This window comes from Notamacropus eugenii, chromosome 2 (genome assembly GCF_028372415.1).
Source record: "Notamacropus eugenii isolate mMacEug1 chromosome 2, mMacEug1.pri_v2, whole genome shotgun sequence".
Lineage (NCBI taxonomy): Eukaryota > Metazoa > Chordata > Mammalia > Diprotodontia > Macropodidae > Notamacropus > Notamacropus eugenii.
In genome coordinates, this window is record NC_092873.1 from 311,799,709 (window position 1) to 311,818,637 (window position 18,929).

General features: G+C 37.7%; 1 protein-coding gene across 1 annotated transcript in view; it reads right to left on the minus strand.

Annotated features, from left to right (window-relative positions):
• The window catches only part of SUZ12 (SUZ12 polycomb repressive complex 2 subunit), a 40,918-nt gene continuing 21,989 nt past the window's right edge, over positions 1–18,929 (minus strand). Inside the window, exons 7-16 of the mRNA XM_072644992.1 lie at positions 12,194–12,428; positions 11,559–11,661; positions 9,326–9,431; positions 7,733–7,910; positions 7,186–7,277; positions 6,841–6,984; positions 5,952–6,109; positions 4,753–4,951; positions 3,973–4,052; positions 1–2,331 (exon numbers count right to left, since the gene is read on the minus strand). Coding sequence (XP_072501093.1) covers positions 1,986–2,331; positions 3,973–4,052; positions 4,753–4,951; positions 5,952–6,109; positions 6,841–6,984; positions 7,186–7,277; positions 7,733–7,910; positions 9,326–9,431; positions 11,559–11,661; positions 12,194–12,428 — 1,641 coding nt within the window. The 3' untranslated portion in view covers positions 1–1,985. The remainder of the gene's footprint in view (positions 2,332–3,972; positions 4,053–4,752; positions 4,952–5,951; positions 6,110–6,840; positions 6,985–7,185; positions 7,278–7,732; positions 7,911–9,325; positions 9,432–11,558; positions 11,662–12,193; positions 12,429–18,929) is intronic.

Below are 18,929 nucleotides of genomic sequence, written 5' to 3' on the forward strand. Positions count from 1 at the left end.
TTTTATAGTATTGAACTTTATGTACAAAATCATTTGATTTCAAATAAACATTTAATGTAAAAACAAAGGTCCATTTCAACAACTTAACTTTTTTTTCCCATTTTGTTAAACACATCTACTGTACCATTCAAATGCTTGACCAGCTTACATGATTTCTTCAAAATCTCTCATCAAGGGTACATATAGAAAAGGCATCTTTTTATAAATAGAAACAAAGGGATTTTTTCAGCTTTTATCATAAGATGACATAAAAAGTTTACTCAACAGAAGTAATTTCATTACTATTTTTTGGGGGGATCACCAACTTTTGTGCAAACAATGCTAGCCTTCTTTTAAGCATTAAGAGCATAACTGCTTAAGAAATGACATAAGCAATAATTCTAGACCTACATCTCCCCTAAAATAATCTATTTTTTTACATATGTGCACAGCTTTAGCAAATTAAAGCCAGAGAGAAATGCTTGAGATCCACTACCCGGAGGCATAATGAGTTATGAGAAATCCTCACTGGAGAGCTGACAACTCAAGGAGTCTGTAATGAAAGCTGCAGTTTCCCTCTTTCCTATTTTTACACAAAAATCAGTGACTAAGAACTTAATACTGGATGACAAATCACATCCACACCATTAGTTAAATAGTCTCACAGTTAAACACATCTTAAAGACCAATCAAATCAGTATTTACATTTTATAAATTTCTGAAGACACCATTAGAAAGCTTATATATCCCCTTCACTAAACAAAATAGGGAACTGCATCTGATGGTGGAGGAATGAAATAAAAAATTAAAAATACCTGTATTTACAGCAGCATTGTTCCTTTATAAATAAAGAATATGAAAATGCAATATCTTAAGGATAATAAAAAATTGAGGTGATGTCTCTCAACCACAGTGCTTGGAGTTGGAATAAAAACTCATTGGTGCTGACATTGTGCCAGTAGTGAAACAACTTCCCACTAGAGAAAATTCAACTGTAAATGTGTGCAACCAAAGGGTGAAACTGCTCAGGACTGTTCAGATGAGCATGTATGGAGTGAGGGGCCTGCTGGGGTAAGCACTCACATGTGGAACAGCTTCTCTGTTCAAGCTCACAGGGAGTTCCTCCCCTTTTTCAAATTAGCATCTGAAAATTCTTCACTCAGTATGCTATGATACAATGCTAATGAGAAGATGTGGTAGCCTGAATTTTCAATATGTAGTAATTTAATTAAAAAAAATATATATAGCAAAACGTTCAAGTTTAAAAGAATACACTGGGTGAGCAATGCATCAAAATTATCCACATACAAACACACTGCCAGAAACAAAACCAAACAATTCTGCTTGGTAGCTTGTGTTATCGAAGGTGAAAAGTCCACCATGTTCCCAAACAGGCACACATCAAAGAATTGCTAGCTTATCTTTTCAAAAAGTGTAACTGAATCTGTTGGATGTACAACTATGTCCAAATTTGTGACTCTTCATTCAAAATTGATAAATGATTTCAAGAAGCAAGGATCAAGGTCAGGCTGAAAACAGTAATGCGCATAATTTTGCCAAAATCTAATTGGATGTCTAAATTGCTTAAAAAGTGAATTCTATTCCAATTCCCACCCCAATGTTTCACAATTACAAAGTAGGAAAACAAGTCACAAATGCAGAAACTTATAATTTATCTATGTGTACATTTTTATATTATCAATTCAATATCATAAGACATTAATCACTCAAGTTACAAAAAAGCTTTTGGTGTAGTATTGCTTTTCATGCTCAAAGTGAAGAATATTGCAACGACATCACTACAACTGATATACATGGAGTACTTGCATAATGAAGCCAAGTGAACCTTGATACGATGTCTTGGTTGAAATCATTTACTTCACCTAACAGTGCCTGCTTGGAACTTATGATTTACAAAACAAAAGAGAAGAGAAGCTCTTCCTAAAGAGTGTATTCCCCAAAATGTTTTTCAGTGTTTGTCCATCACCCGGGATCAGCATTGCCTTTCAGAGTTTTTGTTTCTTACTCTGTTTTGAAACCCCTGAGACTGTGTCGGTGTCTGCAATTCTGTCCCTTGGGTGAAGGTCGCTGTATCCGTTGGAGGTCCCATTTTGCTCTTCCGGAGACTCCTCACTTGCAGGGAGAGCAGTTTCTCCTTTGTCTAATTTCTGTTGCATTTCCCGGAGCTTGGTGACAGCTTTGTCTATTGACATTATGCTAATGAGATTAAAGTCATGCATGCTGACCAGGTGAAGCATGAAGTTTCTACAGAGATTCTTCTTAATGATTTTCTGTCCATAATTCTCTACAAACAGCATACAGGCATGATTCATTTGATTGTCAGCAATAAACCTGTGTAACAACAGAAAAAAAACAACAAAAAACCAAACATGTCATTGACAAGGTATCAAAGAACCCAATTATCAAGGCTAGCTAGCAGTGCCCTTTGTCAATTCTTCTTCTAGAGAGCATGTTGAAACAATCAGTTGTTTAAATGACCATTTTGGTTTTTTTTACTACTTAGGTTTTGAGTTGACTGAATCTCATCAACGTTTATAGAAATATTATTACAACAGGATGCATCATGACAACATACAAAGATGGCAAACAAAAAGGATGTTTTTTGCACAATTGTTCTATTTTCCTTCAGCTTGCATAATTTCCCTAAGCTCCACACCAAAATAGATGACTCTAATTTTTCCCAGCCCTCATGATGATCATGGTGATGATTACCACATAGAGCAGTTTTTACCCCTACAGATGGTGACTGAAGCATTTGGATTGGTAGTGAAATAAGCTGCACTGAAGGAGATAAGCCTAGATCAGAGTAAATGAATGCCGAATGTGCCAGCCAGACAAAAATAGATGGGAAATAGGGGAGTCCTGTACACATCTAAAGAGCTAATTTTGGAGGGGAAGGCACTACATGGTGGGATGGTGATTTTTGAAAGTAACTAGGGATACCAAGGTACAGAGGTGAGGCATAGCCTTCTATTGGGGGGAGGGGGGGAATGACAGTTCATGCAAAGACATAAAATACAGCAAGAAGGCTAGAAGGGAGTCATGTAATAGCTGATGACTAAAGGATAGGTTACAGCCAAGTTGTAAAGCATCTGAATGCCAGACAGACTTTTTTTTTTATATTTGCCCTTAAAGATTACAGAGAGCCACTGGAATCTATCAAGAAGGAAGTGACATGATCAAAACTGTACCTTAGAAAAATCACTTTGGGAACTGTGTGGAAGAAGGATTAATTAGGGAAGGGGTAGGCCTTAAGGCATAGAGAACAATTAAGAGGCTATCTGTAATATCGGGCAAGAAAAATAAGGTTGCATGAGGCTCATGTTGGAGAACAGAGATTTGGGGAAATCCTAACTACACAGAGACTCCCTAAGAGAGTTCCTCAAGTACTGCTGTTGCTACCTAATGATGCACGTGTGACATGAATGCAAATTACATGTTGGAAGTGGAAGTGCAAATAGTTGTCATATTAAATTGAAAACCTAGAATTCAAAGTAGTCAATTTAAAGTACATTTCCATTCAGGAGAACGGGTTTCTCCTTTCTTTGTAAGGCTACAGTCATAAGATCTTAAATCCAGAACCGGAAGGGCAAGAGAATAAACACTTGTTAAGCACCTCTTGTGTACCAGGCCCTAGGCCAAGCACTTAGATATTCTGTTTTAATTCTCACAACAGTCATCGAGGTGAGTGCCACTATTATCCCCACTTGACAGTTGGGCAATAAGAGGCAGAAGGACTTGCTCAGGAATCACCCAGCTACTCAGTGTCTGAAGCAGGATCTGAGGTCAGGTCTTTCTGACTCTGGGCTCTCTGGGCTCCACAAGTCCAAACAATAACTACACATTTAAAGGAAATGAGCCAAGGTCATATGGGAAGAGACTCAGAGAAGTATCCAAAGTCCAGTATAAGTCTACACACACACCGAGGGGATTTAAGAATTCACGTATTTACATGACTTCAAAATAACCCACCCATGCTTCATGACATGTAGATTCCATAATTTCATCACTTCTTTCTCTCCTTCATTAACATCAGAAAATTCTTCAATTTGCTACAAGGAAATATGAAAAATTAAATCAAGGATAAATACCACTGAGGGAGGGAAAAGTGGACAGTACAGTGGAGACGGATATGGGTTTGTATCTCATTTTGATTACTGTAAGTCTAAGACATTTATTTTAAATTCAGACAAAATGAAATGCATTTATAAATAACATAAATATAAATAAAATAAACTGACCAAGAGAAGGCATCAAAGCAGTCACAATACACATCACACAAAGGATTGGCACAGTAAGGCATCAATGCTTTAAAAATTAGAACTAGTCATCAGATTAACAAAAATTTAGTTGATAAAATCTTTAGATTTATCAGGTAAATGAAAAGTACACTACTAAAACCCAATTATCATAAGACTACATAACAGGGTATTCCAAAGTCTCAATGCAGCATTAACTTTAAAAGATTAAACACAGAACAGCCAAACACATCTTGGAGTGAGATCCCAAGTCTAAATGGAAGCATGCAAATTTTCTAGGTTTAAAACCTCCAGTTCATCACCTAAGGTGGAAAGTGAGAAATATGGTGGCTGGGGCTCCAAAATTTGGAACAGGTCCCATCTGTCCTATTTCTGTGGAATATCACTCAATTCCATAATCACCCAATTTGCAATGTTATGTACTAGTTTTTTAGGAATGACCAAAGTAAACACAACTTTTCAACTTTTTTAGGTTATTAAAACTGAAAATTACAGTAATGGTTTTTTCTCTGAGCCATTCTGGATCCTTTTCATCTTCACTATCTACTTCCATTTCTTGGGGGCGGAGTGGTAAACAAGTGTCACTATGGAAATAGAGCCGGTTGTGTCCACTGCTGTATGTTCGTTGCTGTTCTACTTCTCCATCTTCAGATTCGAGAAATTCAGACATACTTGCTTTTGTACGTTTTGGTCTGTTGAGATAACCATAAAAAACAGATATAAATGAACAGATAGCTTTAGTATAACAGGAACATTTAAACTGAATAGAAAAAGGACCACAAATGAGCCAATTATGTGCATCTCATGCAATATAAAAAAAAATTCTTTTCCATCTGTATTCTATAGCTCTTAGATCAAAGGCATTCAAGATAATTCCACAGAGAAATGATTCAAGAAACAGAAATGACAGAGGATGGCAAAGGGAAGATGGGAAAGGTAGAAGAAAATAAAAATGATAAATTATTTGGCACCTAAAGCTACAATTAACCACAAAGAGTCTTGGGGGAAAAAAAGGTATAAAATACAGGCAGAAGAAAACGTGATTAATTTCCCTTCATTTTCAGCTCAGTATACAGACCAGTGCTAGTCAGTGCTGTGCTACTGTCCAGCTCCACAGGTTTTCAGAGCAAGGAGGGACCTTAAAGATGATCTAGTTCAATATCCACGTTTTTCAGGATGAAGTAACAAGTACATAGAATTTAAATTTCTTGGACAATGTCTTAAAAATTAGTAATCACATCGAATTCTGTTTCCTCAATCCATTAGGTCAAATACTTTGTATTCCCTTTCCACTACCCCATATTTTACCCTCTTCCTGAGACAACCAACAGAGATGTGAAGTGGACAGAGATAAGCTTCCACCAAGAGAGAAATCCAGAAAGCCAAGAACCTGTAGTTGTGGTAGGGGGATGGTCACAAAGCAGCCCCTCAATTCCTGAAACTTACCTATTATTAACACAGCAGAACATATATTTCCCCTTCCCCCACAGAACTGAAGGGGGAAAAGCAGTGATACAATTATGGATTCTACAAGTCAAATAATGCACTGAAATAAAACCATTAACATTTGCAAATCTAGATGAGAAGTTTTCCACCTAAAACAGTACTTTGTTATAGCAATCTTCTATTTCCTCCAAAATGACCCTTTAGGAATAAGAAGTCAAGTATGTGCTCTCTGACCTTTTTACATACCTACATACAAGAATGTGTGTGATAGGTGTTCTCTTTACAGGCCCATTACGACTAAAGGCAAACCCAGGCTGACGATGAATATCCTGAGGATTCCCTGCATAGGAGCCATCATAACACTCATTGATAGAAACATCTATTCTAGCACCTTTCGGATGATACTGTAACAACAAATATTAAACCCATTAGTTAAAAAACATAGGATCTCAAGAATTCTAAAATTCAATTTCATCACCAAAAGTAAATGTTTCTCCTTTTACAGGCATTTAGCATAGTGACACCTGGCAATATATTGATTCTTACAGCTCCCCCATAATCTAACCCAAAATTATCTTTTTATTCCAAAATATAAGAAACAGGAATTGGTAGTCAGAAGGCATTGAAGGGGAAAAAAAAAACTACTTATGTCCTGAAGCCTGTATAGTATGTTACCTAAGTTATTATGCAATCCACTTGACAAGATTTTCAGAAATAATACAAATAATTATATTCAGCATTTTTTACATGTAGAGACTACTTTTTGGACAAAGGATGAAACTTTTTTTAAATGTTGCAGTGTATAATTTACTCATTTCACAAGGCATATTTCATGTTGGGGCAGCTAGGTGGTGCAGTAGATAAGAGTGCTGGGCCTGGAATTAGGAAGATTCATCCTCAGAAATTCAAATCTTGCTCCAGATACTAGCTGTATGACCTTGGACAAGTCACTTAACCCACTTTGACCCAGTTCCTCATCTGTAAAATGAACTGGAGAAGGAAATGGCAAATCACTTCGGTAACTTTGACAAGAAAATCTCAAATGGAGTCATTTAGAATCCAACACCACTGAACAAAAATGAAATATTTCACGTATTTTAACTTATTGAAAACTAAAACAAGAAAGCTTACTTACAACATAATTGAAGATAAATCTGCTGTGACAGAGTTTCAGATGTTTAAGTAAACTATAAAGCTTCCGGCAATTCAATGTGCACCAAGGGCAATGCAAGTCATCTCTGGCCTCAGTCTGCTGTCTCGTATTGTTGTTATAAAGGAACTGGAAAATGAGAAAGTAGAAACTTGGCATATTTTAAAATATTTGACCATCTTACCTCCCTTCTGTAAAAACTAAACAGTCTAAATGAAGCTTTTAAAGCCCATTTAAACCATGCTGAGAATCTAAAACATTTCCCCTTCCACCTTTTCCTCCCCTTAAAAAACAAGACTTTTGAGTCTTCAAAATAACCACATTGCTTACCTGGTAAAATATTCGTAACTTTTGTCTAGGTTCATTTAAAATATCCTTTTCTTTTCTTGTTTGAAGGTCTGCAGATAATGATTCTTTCACAGCTGAAAATTGATTATTTCTAGTTAATGAAAATAAGACTCAATAAAAGAATACATCATGAAACAATCAGATGCCCAGAGTATCCTAATACAACAACCTTGTTTTTATATATTTCGTGCTCTCATATCTGATTCTGCTGGACAACATAATAATTAAGTAGGTACTTTCAGTGACTTAAGGTCCTATGATCCTATGAGAACCACAACAAAACAAAGACAAAAACAAAACTGCAAGCTGTGGATAGAATTCAATTACTAAACTTGAATTTTAAGAGCAGAAAAAAATCCAATAGTATGCAAACAATGTTGCCCATATTCCCTTGAGTTGGAAGATGCACTGATTTTGCTCAACAATTTCAAAAAAATCTGTTACAAAGTGAGTGATAGTCACGGATAGATATCTGAAATGCCATAATTGTTAGTTCTATCTCTAATATTATGAAGAAATATCTGCTCACCTATACTCTGAGGGGGTTTGACAGAACCAGGCTTATTTTCTTGAGGGAGACTCTCTGAATTTCTGGTTGCAAGAGGTTTTGCTATAGGAGCTGTAGATTTATCATTGGTGTCTCCTGTCCAACGAAGAGTGAACTGCAGTGTAGGTCCCTGAGAAAATGTTTCAAATGGAGGTAGCCTCTAAAAAAGAAAAAAACTAAGATGGATGCTAAATAATGACCGAATGTTCATACTGATATGTCTCTATGATTATCATTAGTCCTTTCCTTCAGCCTCAGTAAAATTGTTTTTCCAGCACTGAACTCTGTTCTAGTTACTACTCCTTCCTGATATGCTTCCAAATACTTGCTCCTTTCCCTTCTACATTTCAAGTACCCAACCAAAACCTTTCATTTGATCTTCTGCACTTTAAACCTACAGTCAAAATGAATGGATCATACAATTCCAATAATGTGAATGACTTCATTACTTATAGTAACATTTTGTAGTGTTCTCCTCTTAAAGGGACTGCTTCCTTATATTGACATTGCTAGTGCTTAGCACACAGCTTGGCGTGTAATTATCTTATATCCTAAGTCTCTCTATTTCTTTCAATGATTTTGCTTCCTTCCCCAACCCCAATTATGAGGGCCTCTACCCTACTCTACCCTATCCTGCTGGAGAGCTCCCCAAAAATCAAAGTCTCTAAAGTGTAAAACCAATTGTATCCACTTCCCTGACATACAAGAGCTATGTCAACAGTTGTGTCCTCCACAATTCCACATTTCAATGCTTGTTACCTCTCAAACTCATGATTTCCCCTACCTAAAGCAACATGCCTACCCTTCCCCTAAAGTTCCCTATAACTTTATGAGAATTTATCCAATGATTCAACATATTGGTGCTATCTCTGATTGTTTTTACTTCAAACTCTACACCGCAAATATAAATGTAGTAAACTTCTACATCCCTCATCATTCTCAAGTTACAAACTTAGCTAAGCTTCATTGTTTCCAAATTATTACATCAAAACTTCAAAACTAATTCCAGACTTTTCCACTTTAAAATCCAACCTACAGCTATGAGTCTTTATTTGAAAGGGCAAATGAAAGTGCTGAACATTTCGGAACAGCAATAAATAAATGTATTGTCAACAAGGCTGTTTGTTACCACTGAGTTTGATAAAAGAAATGAAAGCAATTTAAGAGGTAAATAGGGCATTCTAGACTAAGTACTATTTTTCCTTATGAGTACAATTACAACCAGGGACCATATCAAATTAGTACCATTTCTAAAAGTTATCTTAAAAGGTTACATGCATGTACTGTCCTATTTATAAATCACAAAACCCAATTCCCTGAGAATTTAAATCACAAAATTTCTATCACTAATGCACTCAAGTTCCAGTTGATACACAGCCCAAATATTGAAACAGCATTCATAAAACACCAAAAGAATCAGGATTCCACCATTTCAGATGACTTCCTAAGGAATATTTATGAAAAGATGTGGGCATAAACAACACTGGATGAGGATGAGGACACAGAAAATTTTGTATATAACACACATAATGCTTAAATCAAAATGTATCAAAAAACAGAATTGTAACTACATACTTTCCCATCAAGAATTGTTTCCCATGTTGCTCTTTTCTTACTGATTGGACATTCTTCCATTTCCTGCATGGCTACTTCATATTCTCCATCTAGAAGTTGCAATCGCCTATTAGGCAAACACACTTTGAATTAAGTTTTGTTCGTTATTTGGCATAACTAGAGTCTTTTATATCATAAAAAGCACTTTGAAAGTAAATGCTGTTATTTACAAAAAATTAAATTGGAACACACATCATTCCTTAAAGGTATACGAATAGAATCTGAGAATACACATTTGTAATGGGTCTTGTTTTTCTCACTGGGGGAGAAATGGGAAGACAATGTCCTACTGCAAATAAAATTTGAATTTAAAAATACATTATTATCTACGTGTAAATATGTGAACAGCTCAGTTTTCACAAAAAAATACTTGTTTTTAACAGCTGTTAGTCAAACTTAAATTTCTATTAAGGCTGACAAAAGTTTGCAGGAAGAAAATGGTACGTGGCTTATGAACAAGTAATTTACTTATAGACTCTAGACTGAGGTTTGTACTACCATTTCTAAGGGTCTTCTCAGCTCTAGCCTTCTGTAATACTGATTATATAATTAAAAATAAATTCTATCAATCAATTAAATCTCATCAGCTTAATAACAGGTTAACATTCATATTTATCAGCTGGAGAAAAAAACAATGGTTCCTTTTGTAGACTTCAGTTATTAATAAGAACATTCAATAACTGCCAACAAACATGCCTGATGTAAAGTAAAATACATGGAAATAAGAAAATCATTTAAATTATATTAAAATATAGCAACTTTTAAAGACTTAGAAACACCTAAAAAAAAAATGACCAACCATGACAGCATAAGCATGCTACCCACCTCTTCATAAAATAGTAGTGGATTCAAGACACAGAATCAGATTTGCATTTCTGGGCATGGCAAAAGTATGGCTTTATTTTGCTTGACTATGCTAATTTATTAGCAAAAAAGGATATCCTGATACACATGTAAAAAAATGAAATATTTTCTAACTCATGAATGAATCTGGTTAACATTTATGTATGAAGAACCTCAATTTACCATGTTAAGTGTTAGGCATTCAAAGACAAAATCAAAATAGTACCTGCCTTCAAGAATCCTACATTTTACTAGGGAACACAATATGAATCAAAATTATAAATATTAATGTAATAAGAAATAATAATTCAGAATGGAAGCCTTTTATCTCCCTTTTTATTCTATATAAAAACAACCAAAATGTTAATCAACTTAATCAAAAATAAAAAAGGACAAAGGGATAGTTTCTCCGTTACCATCATTCACTAAAGTAAGAAGACTCTGAATGTGTGAAATCATGCAAGGGTTCTAAAGGGACCAGCCAGAGCTACTTGCCATTATTAACCTGAGTAATAAGGGAGAACTATTCAACTCTCACCCTCCTCTCATTCTTTGCTCAACTGCCTCTAAACACCAAATATCTTGCTTTTCTACTATCTCCCCTGGGTTAGCAGCCAAGAATGACAACTACTATTGTGCAGCCTGAACCAGTAATTACTTTCCACTATCTCCAAACCTTCAGGTATACACCAAAGGGCTAGGGAGTGTATGGTCCTTTGAATCCAAACTTCACAGAAAAAATCCCCTTAATGAAAGAAATTCTTCTGTAAAACTTGAACGCAGTCAAAAAGTCATACCCAATGACCTACAAGGTCACATGAGGTGAAAGGTTCCCCACCCCTGCACCTAGTACAATAAGCTGGAAATATAAGTTACCTGTTTCCACCTTCTCTGGACCAAAGCTGCTTAAAGTCCCCAGAAACTGGAAACTAAATCCTAAATGCAAATTAGCACCTCACCCCCAAAAGGAATGTTCAATCAGTGCAATTATTCACATAGATTGTACTCTATATTTGCCCTTGAACAGACACAACAGATCACAGACAAGTGCAAGAATACCTAACAAAAATCCTGGAAATCTCATAATACCTCATACAGTATTATACATATCTTGCAGGTATGCTCAAGAATTTTTATGTTAATAAGACAGAAAAGTCAAAATAAACCTTGTGTTACAGTAAGTATTCAAGTTTCTGTGTGTGTATGTATGTGTGTGTATGAATGACTGCATAATCAAGCGAATGGACTTAAATCTAGTGACTCACTCGATTTAATACTGACAATTACATTTTGTCATTTTTAAGTACCCAAAGTATCCAAACTTAATATTTTCACCCCAAGTTCTTATTACCTGTTTTTATCAAATACAGTCATCTGTGCTACAAAAGTCTTTTCCCCATCTTCACGATTTGAAGAGTTTCGTTTTCTTCTAGCTGGAAGTTCTTCATTGACATCTAAATTTGAAAAGCATCTTTCTCATAATTTAGATATGTAGAGAGGTGAATAAGTTCAAAATTTAAATTTGAAAGCAAAGGTTATCTTAGCATTAAAACATGGCAAAATATTTCAAAAAACAAAAATTTATAAACATCCTAGTAATAATATTTGTTGCATAAACTTTGCTTCAACAATGAGCAAAATTATTTTCCCCGAACGCCTGACAAAGATAGTTTGAAGCATATATGTTGGGGTAACAGGACAAAAAATTATACCTATGCATAAAAGTCTGAGATTTCCCCAAATCAAAGAATTTCATAACATTTTAAAAGCTGTGTCATACTAGACTGTAATACATATATTTAAGTACATTTAGTATAATCCAAACAATTGTTTTCTCCATTATAAAAGTTAGCTAAAAAAAAAAAACCAAACTACTTATGCACAGTTTCTGATTCTTTAAAAGAACGATGAGATCAATCAACTTTCCAGAAACAAAGCATATTCTGTCTCCAGGACAAAATCTGACAAAAGTGCTATCAAAATTACCTATATTTTCATTGGTTTCTCCATTAATCATTCCATTAAACTCTCTTCTTCCTGGACGAGTCACTCTAAATAGCAATGAGTAAGACTTCACCATATGGCTATTACTAGGTTCAAATTCATTACTTGAAACAGCAAGGGATGGACAATTTGCTGCTGGTTTTGTTTGGTTGAGGTCTGGATTCAAAGGCACCTGCTTTTTACCTGTAGGAACTTGCCTTATTGGACAACTTACATCCTACAACCAAGAAAAAGAAAGAAACAGTAAAAGGAAAATTCTTTTCAAATTTGTCAAGATTGGGTTAAATTATAATAGCATTTTGAAAAAGTCTTCTATGTTCACTGCTTCCAGTTTCTCTCCTCATTCACACAACTGCTCTCAAAATCGACTGCTTAATTCCCATAGCTCATGATCTTTTCTCCATCTCATTCCTTTTTATTTGAGACTTGTTGATGAACACTCTCTCCTCCCAAATGCTTTATTCTCATGAGGATCTTTTGACACTACTGTCCTACTTGTCTGAGAACCACCCTTCTATGTCTTTGCTGCCTCATCATCCTCATATCACATGCTCTAAATCTGCATCCTCCCCAAGATTATGTCCTGGTTCAGTCTTTTCTATACTCTGAAACCTCCTTAGCTCCTACAGGTTTAACCTTCATCTCTATGCAGATGACGCAGAACCAGAGTGACATATAAAGAACTCGTCTTTTCCTTTCAAGCTTCAGTCCCAAATCACCAACTGCCTATAGGACATTTAAAAATGGATGTCCTAGGAGATATCTTAATTCAATGTGTAAAACATCTTCCCCTTTAAACATCCTTTCTTCTAAACTTAATAGAACAACCATCCTTCTGGGGCCTCTGATTTGCAATCTCAGCATCATGTTATTCTGTTCAGTCTCCATCACTTCACAAATCCAATCAGTTACCAAATCTAAACCTTTTAAACTCTAAACATTTTACCATTTTACACAGCAGCCACCTGAGTCCAGGCCTTTCCTCCCCTAGATTACCAGTCTCCTAATTGGTCTAATTCGATTCAAGGTTCTCATCAATCCAGGCATATTGCTCATCCTGTCCATAATTTATGGGTTGAAACTGTTTCTCTCTTCTTGTACCTGTATCCTTAGCCCTGAGAAGAGTACCTTGAATTTGCTGACTGAAATACTTACTGTTAATCATAACTATGATAAATACTATACATAATAAGTCTAACCACACACTCTTGAAATGTTGACTATTGTAAGTAAGATGAACTGGACACATTTTCAACTCATTCATCAAGGACATTTCCTTAATTCAAGTCAGTGGTCTATGACATTGTTTTCTGTTGTTCAGGCGCCAACAGTGTGGATGTAGTCCTGAACAAGCCCCACAAGATGATTGGGCCTAAGCCCACTGGGCCTTGTCAAGGCTACTTCAAAGAGAACAATCAGATCCATAACCAAGATAGTGAGGAGAACAAAAGTGTCCTGTTATCTATGGTTAGTCAGATCATCTACAGCTCCTTTCATGCACAGACTAGGACACAGGCTACAATGCTGTAGAGACGAACAAGAGGTGAGAACAGCAGCCAGCACTGCCAGCCTTTTTATAATTAGTGAGAATCTAGCCTCATCCAGGAGTCAGTTACCAACAGCAAGTTCAATGAGCCATGGGAATAGTTCCCAGAATGGAGGGTATGGCAGCTACAGCAACAGAGTTCCTATGGATAGTAGCCAAGGGCCTACAAATCTACCCTGGGCAGAGTAAGCAGAACAGGCATGAAAGAGTAGCAGCTACTGCACTAGCCGTAGGGAGTGTATCCCATAGACTGAGATGGTATAAAGAAGGGAGCTTAAAGGTTATAGGCATGGGCATGAATGGAAGGTAGTGTGAACAGACATGGCTGTGGTGGTTTTATTACGTTTAGGGGCCCCCAAGACTAAGAATCACACCATTGTTTTGAGTACTATCTTTGTCCTGGGTCTGGATCACTACAGATTACTTGAAGCAAACTGACCTTAAAACTAACAAGAAAGTAAGGTATCCTACAATCACAGCTTGTACAGAGACAGAAAGACAAGCACATGCAAAGTAAAGACTAAAATCTCATATGATGGCAAAGACACCCTGATATCCAAGGATATGAACTATGTTTAGCGGAAATGTGGATTAACAAAAACTGTTAAATATCTCAAATTTGATGGACCAGGAAGGGGACTAGAAGGTACATGAGAGGTAATTGTAAAGAATTCCTTAAGTGCTAATGATTACAAAGAGAATAGCAGGGCTGAGGCTGGGCCTGCTGGGGCTCCTCATGGGAGACGGTTCAGGCAAGGTGGGCAGCAAGGATGCTAAGACAGATGGGAAGGTTTATCTGCAGTGCTTGTGTCCCTTGGATCAGGTTTCTTTCAAATCCAAAGAGGAGGCCATTATGTTGTAATCTTCTTCCTCCTTCATCTCTGTCTTTGTTTCTGTATAATTGTAACCATTCTTCCCGCTCTCACTAAATGTCACTACACCATGCTGCTTCTCAATTAATATTATGAATCAATTAAGGCTACACATTATAACTTATGTTTTCATGAAATGTGAAAAACAACTTGAGATGGAAGCAATGAAGATTCTGTGACAAGTGCTGGAGACAAGAATCAAATGAGATTAACTTGATTCCTCTTAAAGATTCAAACAAGTTGAGCTTTATAATTACCATAACCAAATTCACGTAAATACTTCCAAATTAGTCACACTTGCGTTTCAATGACTTTAAATGGCCACCTCCACCCTACCACTGGTACTCTGTGATAACCAATTATCCAACACTCACACATCCACAGTTGCAGGTAAAAATACTGCCACCCCTAGCCCTACCAGATCTCAAATTGTACTATAAAGTAGCAATTATCAAAACCATTTGGTACTGGCTAAGAAACAGAGGGGTAGACCAGTGGAATAGGTTAGGTGCTCAAAACACAGTAGTCAATAAATATAACAATCTGTTTGATAAACCCACGGACCCCAGCTTCTGGGATAAGAACTCACTGTTCAACAAAAATTGCTGGGAAAACTGGATAACAGTGTGGTGGAAGCTAGGAATAGACCAATACCTGACACTGTACACAAGAATAAAGTTCAAATGGGTACATGATCGAGGTATAAAGATTGATACTATAAACAAATTAGTGGAGCAATGAATAGTATATTTATCATATTTATGGAGAATGGAGAAATTTTTGACTAAACAAGAGACAGAAAACATTATTCAGTACAAAATGGATAATTTTGATTACACTAAATTGAACAGTTTTTGCACAAACACAAAGTTAATGCAACCAAGATTAAGAGGGAAGCAGAAAACTGAGAAAGAATTTTTGCAACTAGTTGTTTGTGATAAAGGCCTCATTTCTAAAATATAAAGAGAACTGAGCCAAATGTACAAATACAAGTCATTCCCCAATTGATAAATGGTCAAAGGATATAAACAGGCAGTTTCCAGAGGAAGAAATTAAAGCTATCTATAGTCATATGAAAAAATGCTCTAAATCACTATTGATTGGAGATGCAAATCAAAATAACACTAAGGTACCACATCATATCTATCAGATTGGCTAACATGTCATATTATACAAGACATGGAAACTGGAAGATGATAAATGTTGGAGAAAATGTGGGAGAGTTCATTGTTGGTGGAGCTGTGAGCTGATCCAACCATTCTGAAGAGTCATTTGGAACTATGCCCTAACAGCTACAAAAATGTGCATACCCTTTGACCCAGCAATACAGCTTCTAGGACTGTATCCCTAAGAGATCACAAAAATAGGAAAGAGTCCCACATGTACAGAAATATTTATAGCAGCTCTTTGTGGTGGCCAAAAACTAGAAATCAAGGGGATGCCTATCAATTGGGGAATGGCTGAATAAACTGTGGTATATGAATGTAATGGAATACTATTGTGCTATGATGAACAGAAAACTTCAGACGTCTGGAAAGACTTAAATGAACTGATGCTGATGCAGGAGAACTTTGTACACAGCAACAACCACAGAGTGTGAAGGATTTTTCTGGTAGACTTAGAACTTCACTGCAATGCAAGGACTTAAATTCCCAATGGGGGGGCGGAGCCAAGATGGCGAAGTAGAAAGACGCACATACACATAGCTCCGAACCCACAAAACACAGAACGGCAGAGGGGACTAACCCAGGGCGAATTCTGCACCCAGAGACCACGGAATATTGGAGCAAGGGAGATTTCTGTTCCGGAGAGACCTGCAAACCTCTCGCGGGGGGACCGGGCGCCGGGGCCGGAACAGGAGAACAGCCCTGCTGCGGCAGCAACACCGTCGGAAAGAGATCCAGCGGCCCCGCGGGTCCCCCCACCCACAGAGGGACCTGCAAACCTCTCGCAAAAGGTCCGTTGCGCTGCAGACATGGTGCCCAGCCCGGACCTGCGGCGGAGACGGCCGCGGCTCCGAGAGACAAAGTTGTGAGAGGGATCCGGAGGCGGGATCTTCAGCAGCTGCACGGGCCCCCCACCAACAGGTGACTGACGGGGGTAGGTGAGAGAGTCTCTTTGGCGGGTTGGAGGGGAGCGTGGTGCCCCCATAGCTCGGGCCCCCCCGGGAGGTGGGGGCTGAGAGGCGGCTGCAGACGGGAGCCTGGATCCATTGTGGAAGGTCTGTGTATAAACCCCCTGAGGGAATTGAGCCAGAGAGGCGGCCCTGCCCCTGACCTCAGCACCTGAGCCTAATTTAACACTGAATAACAGCCCTGCCCCCGCCAAAAATCCTAAGGCGGAAAGCAGCATTTGAATCTCAGTCCCCAAACGCTGGCTGGGAGGACCAGGAGGCGAGGTGGATGTGAGGAGAACATTCAGAGGTCAAGCCACTAGGGGGAGACAATGCCAAGAAAAGGAAAAAGAAATAAAACTATTGAAGGGTACTTTATGGGAGAAAAATCACCTCCTCCCTTCCTTTCTGATGGGGAGGAACAAGGCTTGCCATCAGGCAAAGACACAGAAATCAAGGACTCTGTGCCCCAGCCCACCCAATGGACTCGGGCCATGGAATAGCTCAAGAGGAATTTTGAAAATCAAGTTAGAGAGGTGGAGGAAAGACTGGGAAGGGAAATGAGAGGGATAAGGGAGAAGCATGAAAAACAGATCAGCTCCCTGCTAAAGGAGAACCAAAAAAATCTTGAAGAAATTGGCACCTTGAGAACTAGCCTAACTCAGCTGGCAAGGGAGGTGCAAGGGGCCAATGAGGAGAAGAATGCTTTCAAAAGCAGAATTAACCAAATGGAAAAGGAGATTCAAAAGCTTACTGAAGAAAATAGATCTCTCAAATCTGGAATGGTATAGATGGAAGCTTTGGACTTTTCGAGAAAGACAGATATCTCAGAACATACCGCGCAGATTCGAAAAATGGAAGATAATGTGAAATATCTTATTGGAAAAGCAACTGACCTGGAAAATAGAATCAGGAGAGACAATGTAAAAATTCTGGGTCTACCTGAAAACCATGATCAAAAGAAGAGCCTAGACATCATCCTCCACGAAATTATCAAGGAAAACTGCCCTGAGATTCTAGAACCAGAAGGCAAAATAAATATTCAAGGAATCCGCAGAACACCGCATGAAAGAGATCCAAAAAGAGAAACTCCTAGGAGCATTGTGGCCAAATTCCAGAGTTCCCAGGTGAAGGAGAAGATATTGCAAGCAGCTAGAAAGAAACAATTCAAGTATTGTGGAAATACAATCAGGATAACACAAGATCTAGCACCCTCTACATTAAGGGATCGAAGGGAATGGAATAGGATATTCCGGAGGTCAAAGGAACTAGGACTGAAGCCAAGAATCACCTACCCAGCAAAACTGAGTATAATACTTCAGGAGAAAAAATGGTCTTTCAATGAAATAGAAGACTTTCAAATTTTCCTGATGAAAAGACCAGAGCTGGAAAGAAAATTTGACTTTCTAACACAAGAATGAAGAGAACCATAGGAAGGCGAACAGCGGAGAGAAATCATAAGGGACTTACTAAAGTTGAACTGTTTACATTCCTACATGGAAAGACAATATTTATAACTCTTGAAACATTTCAGTATCTGAGCACTGGGTGGGAGTACACACACACACACATGCACACACGTACACATACATAGAGACAGAGTACACAGAGTGAATTGAAGAGGATGGGATCATATACTAAAAAAAAAAATGAAATCAAGCAGTGAGAGAGAAATATTGGGAGGAGAAAGGGAGAAGTTATATGGGGCAAATTATCTCTCATAAAAGAGGCAAGCAAAAGACTTATTAGTGGTGGGATAAAGAGGGGAGGCAAGAGAAAAACATGAGATCTACTCTCATCACATTCCACTAAAGGAAAGAATATAATGCACACTCATTCTGATAGGAAAACCTATCTCATAATACAGGAGAGTGGGGGACAGGGGCACAAGCAGGAAGGGGGGGAGGATAGAGGGGAGGGCATGGGGAGGAGAATGCAATCCGAGGTCGACACTCACGGGGAGGGAAAGGACCATAAGAAAATAGAAGTAATGGGGGACAGGACAGGATGGAGGGAAATATAGTTAGTCTTATACAACATAACTAGTATGGAAATCATTTGCAAAACTAAACAGATATGGCCTATATTGAACTGCCTGTCTTCCAAGGGGAAGGGGTAGAGAGGGAGGGAGCTAAAGAAGTTGGAACTCAAAGTGTTAGGACCAAATGTAATGTTCTTACCACTGGG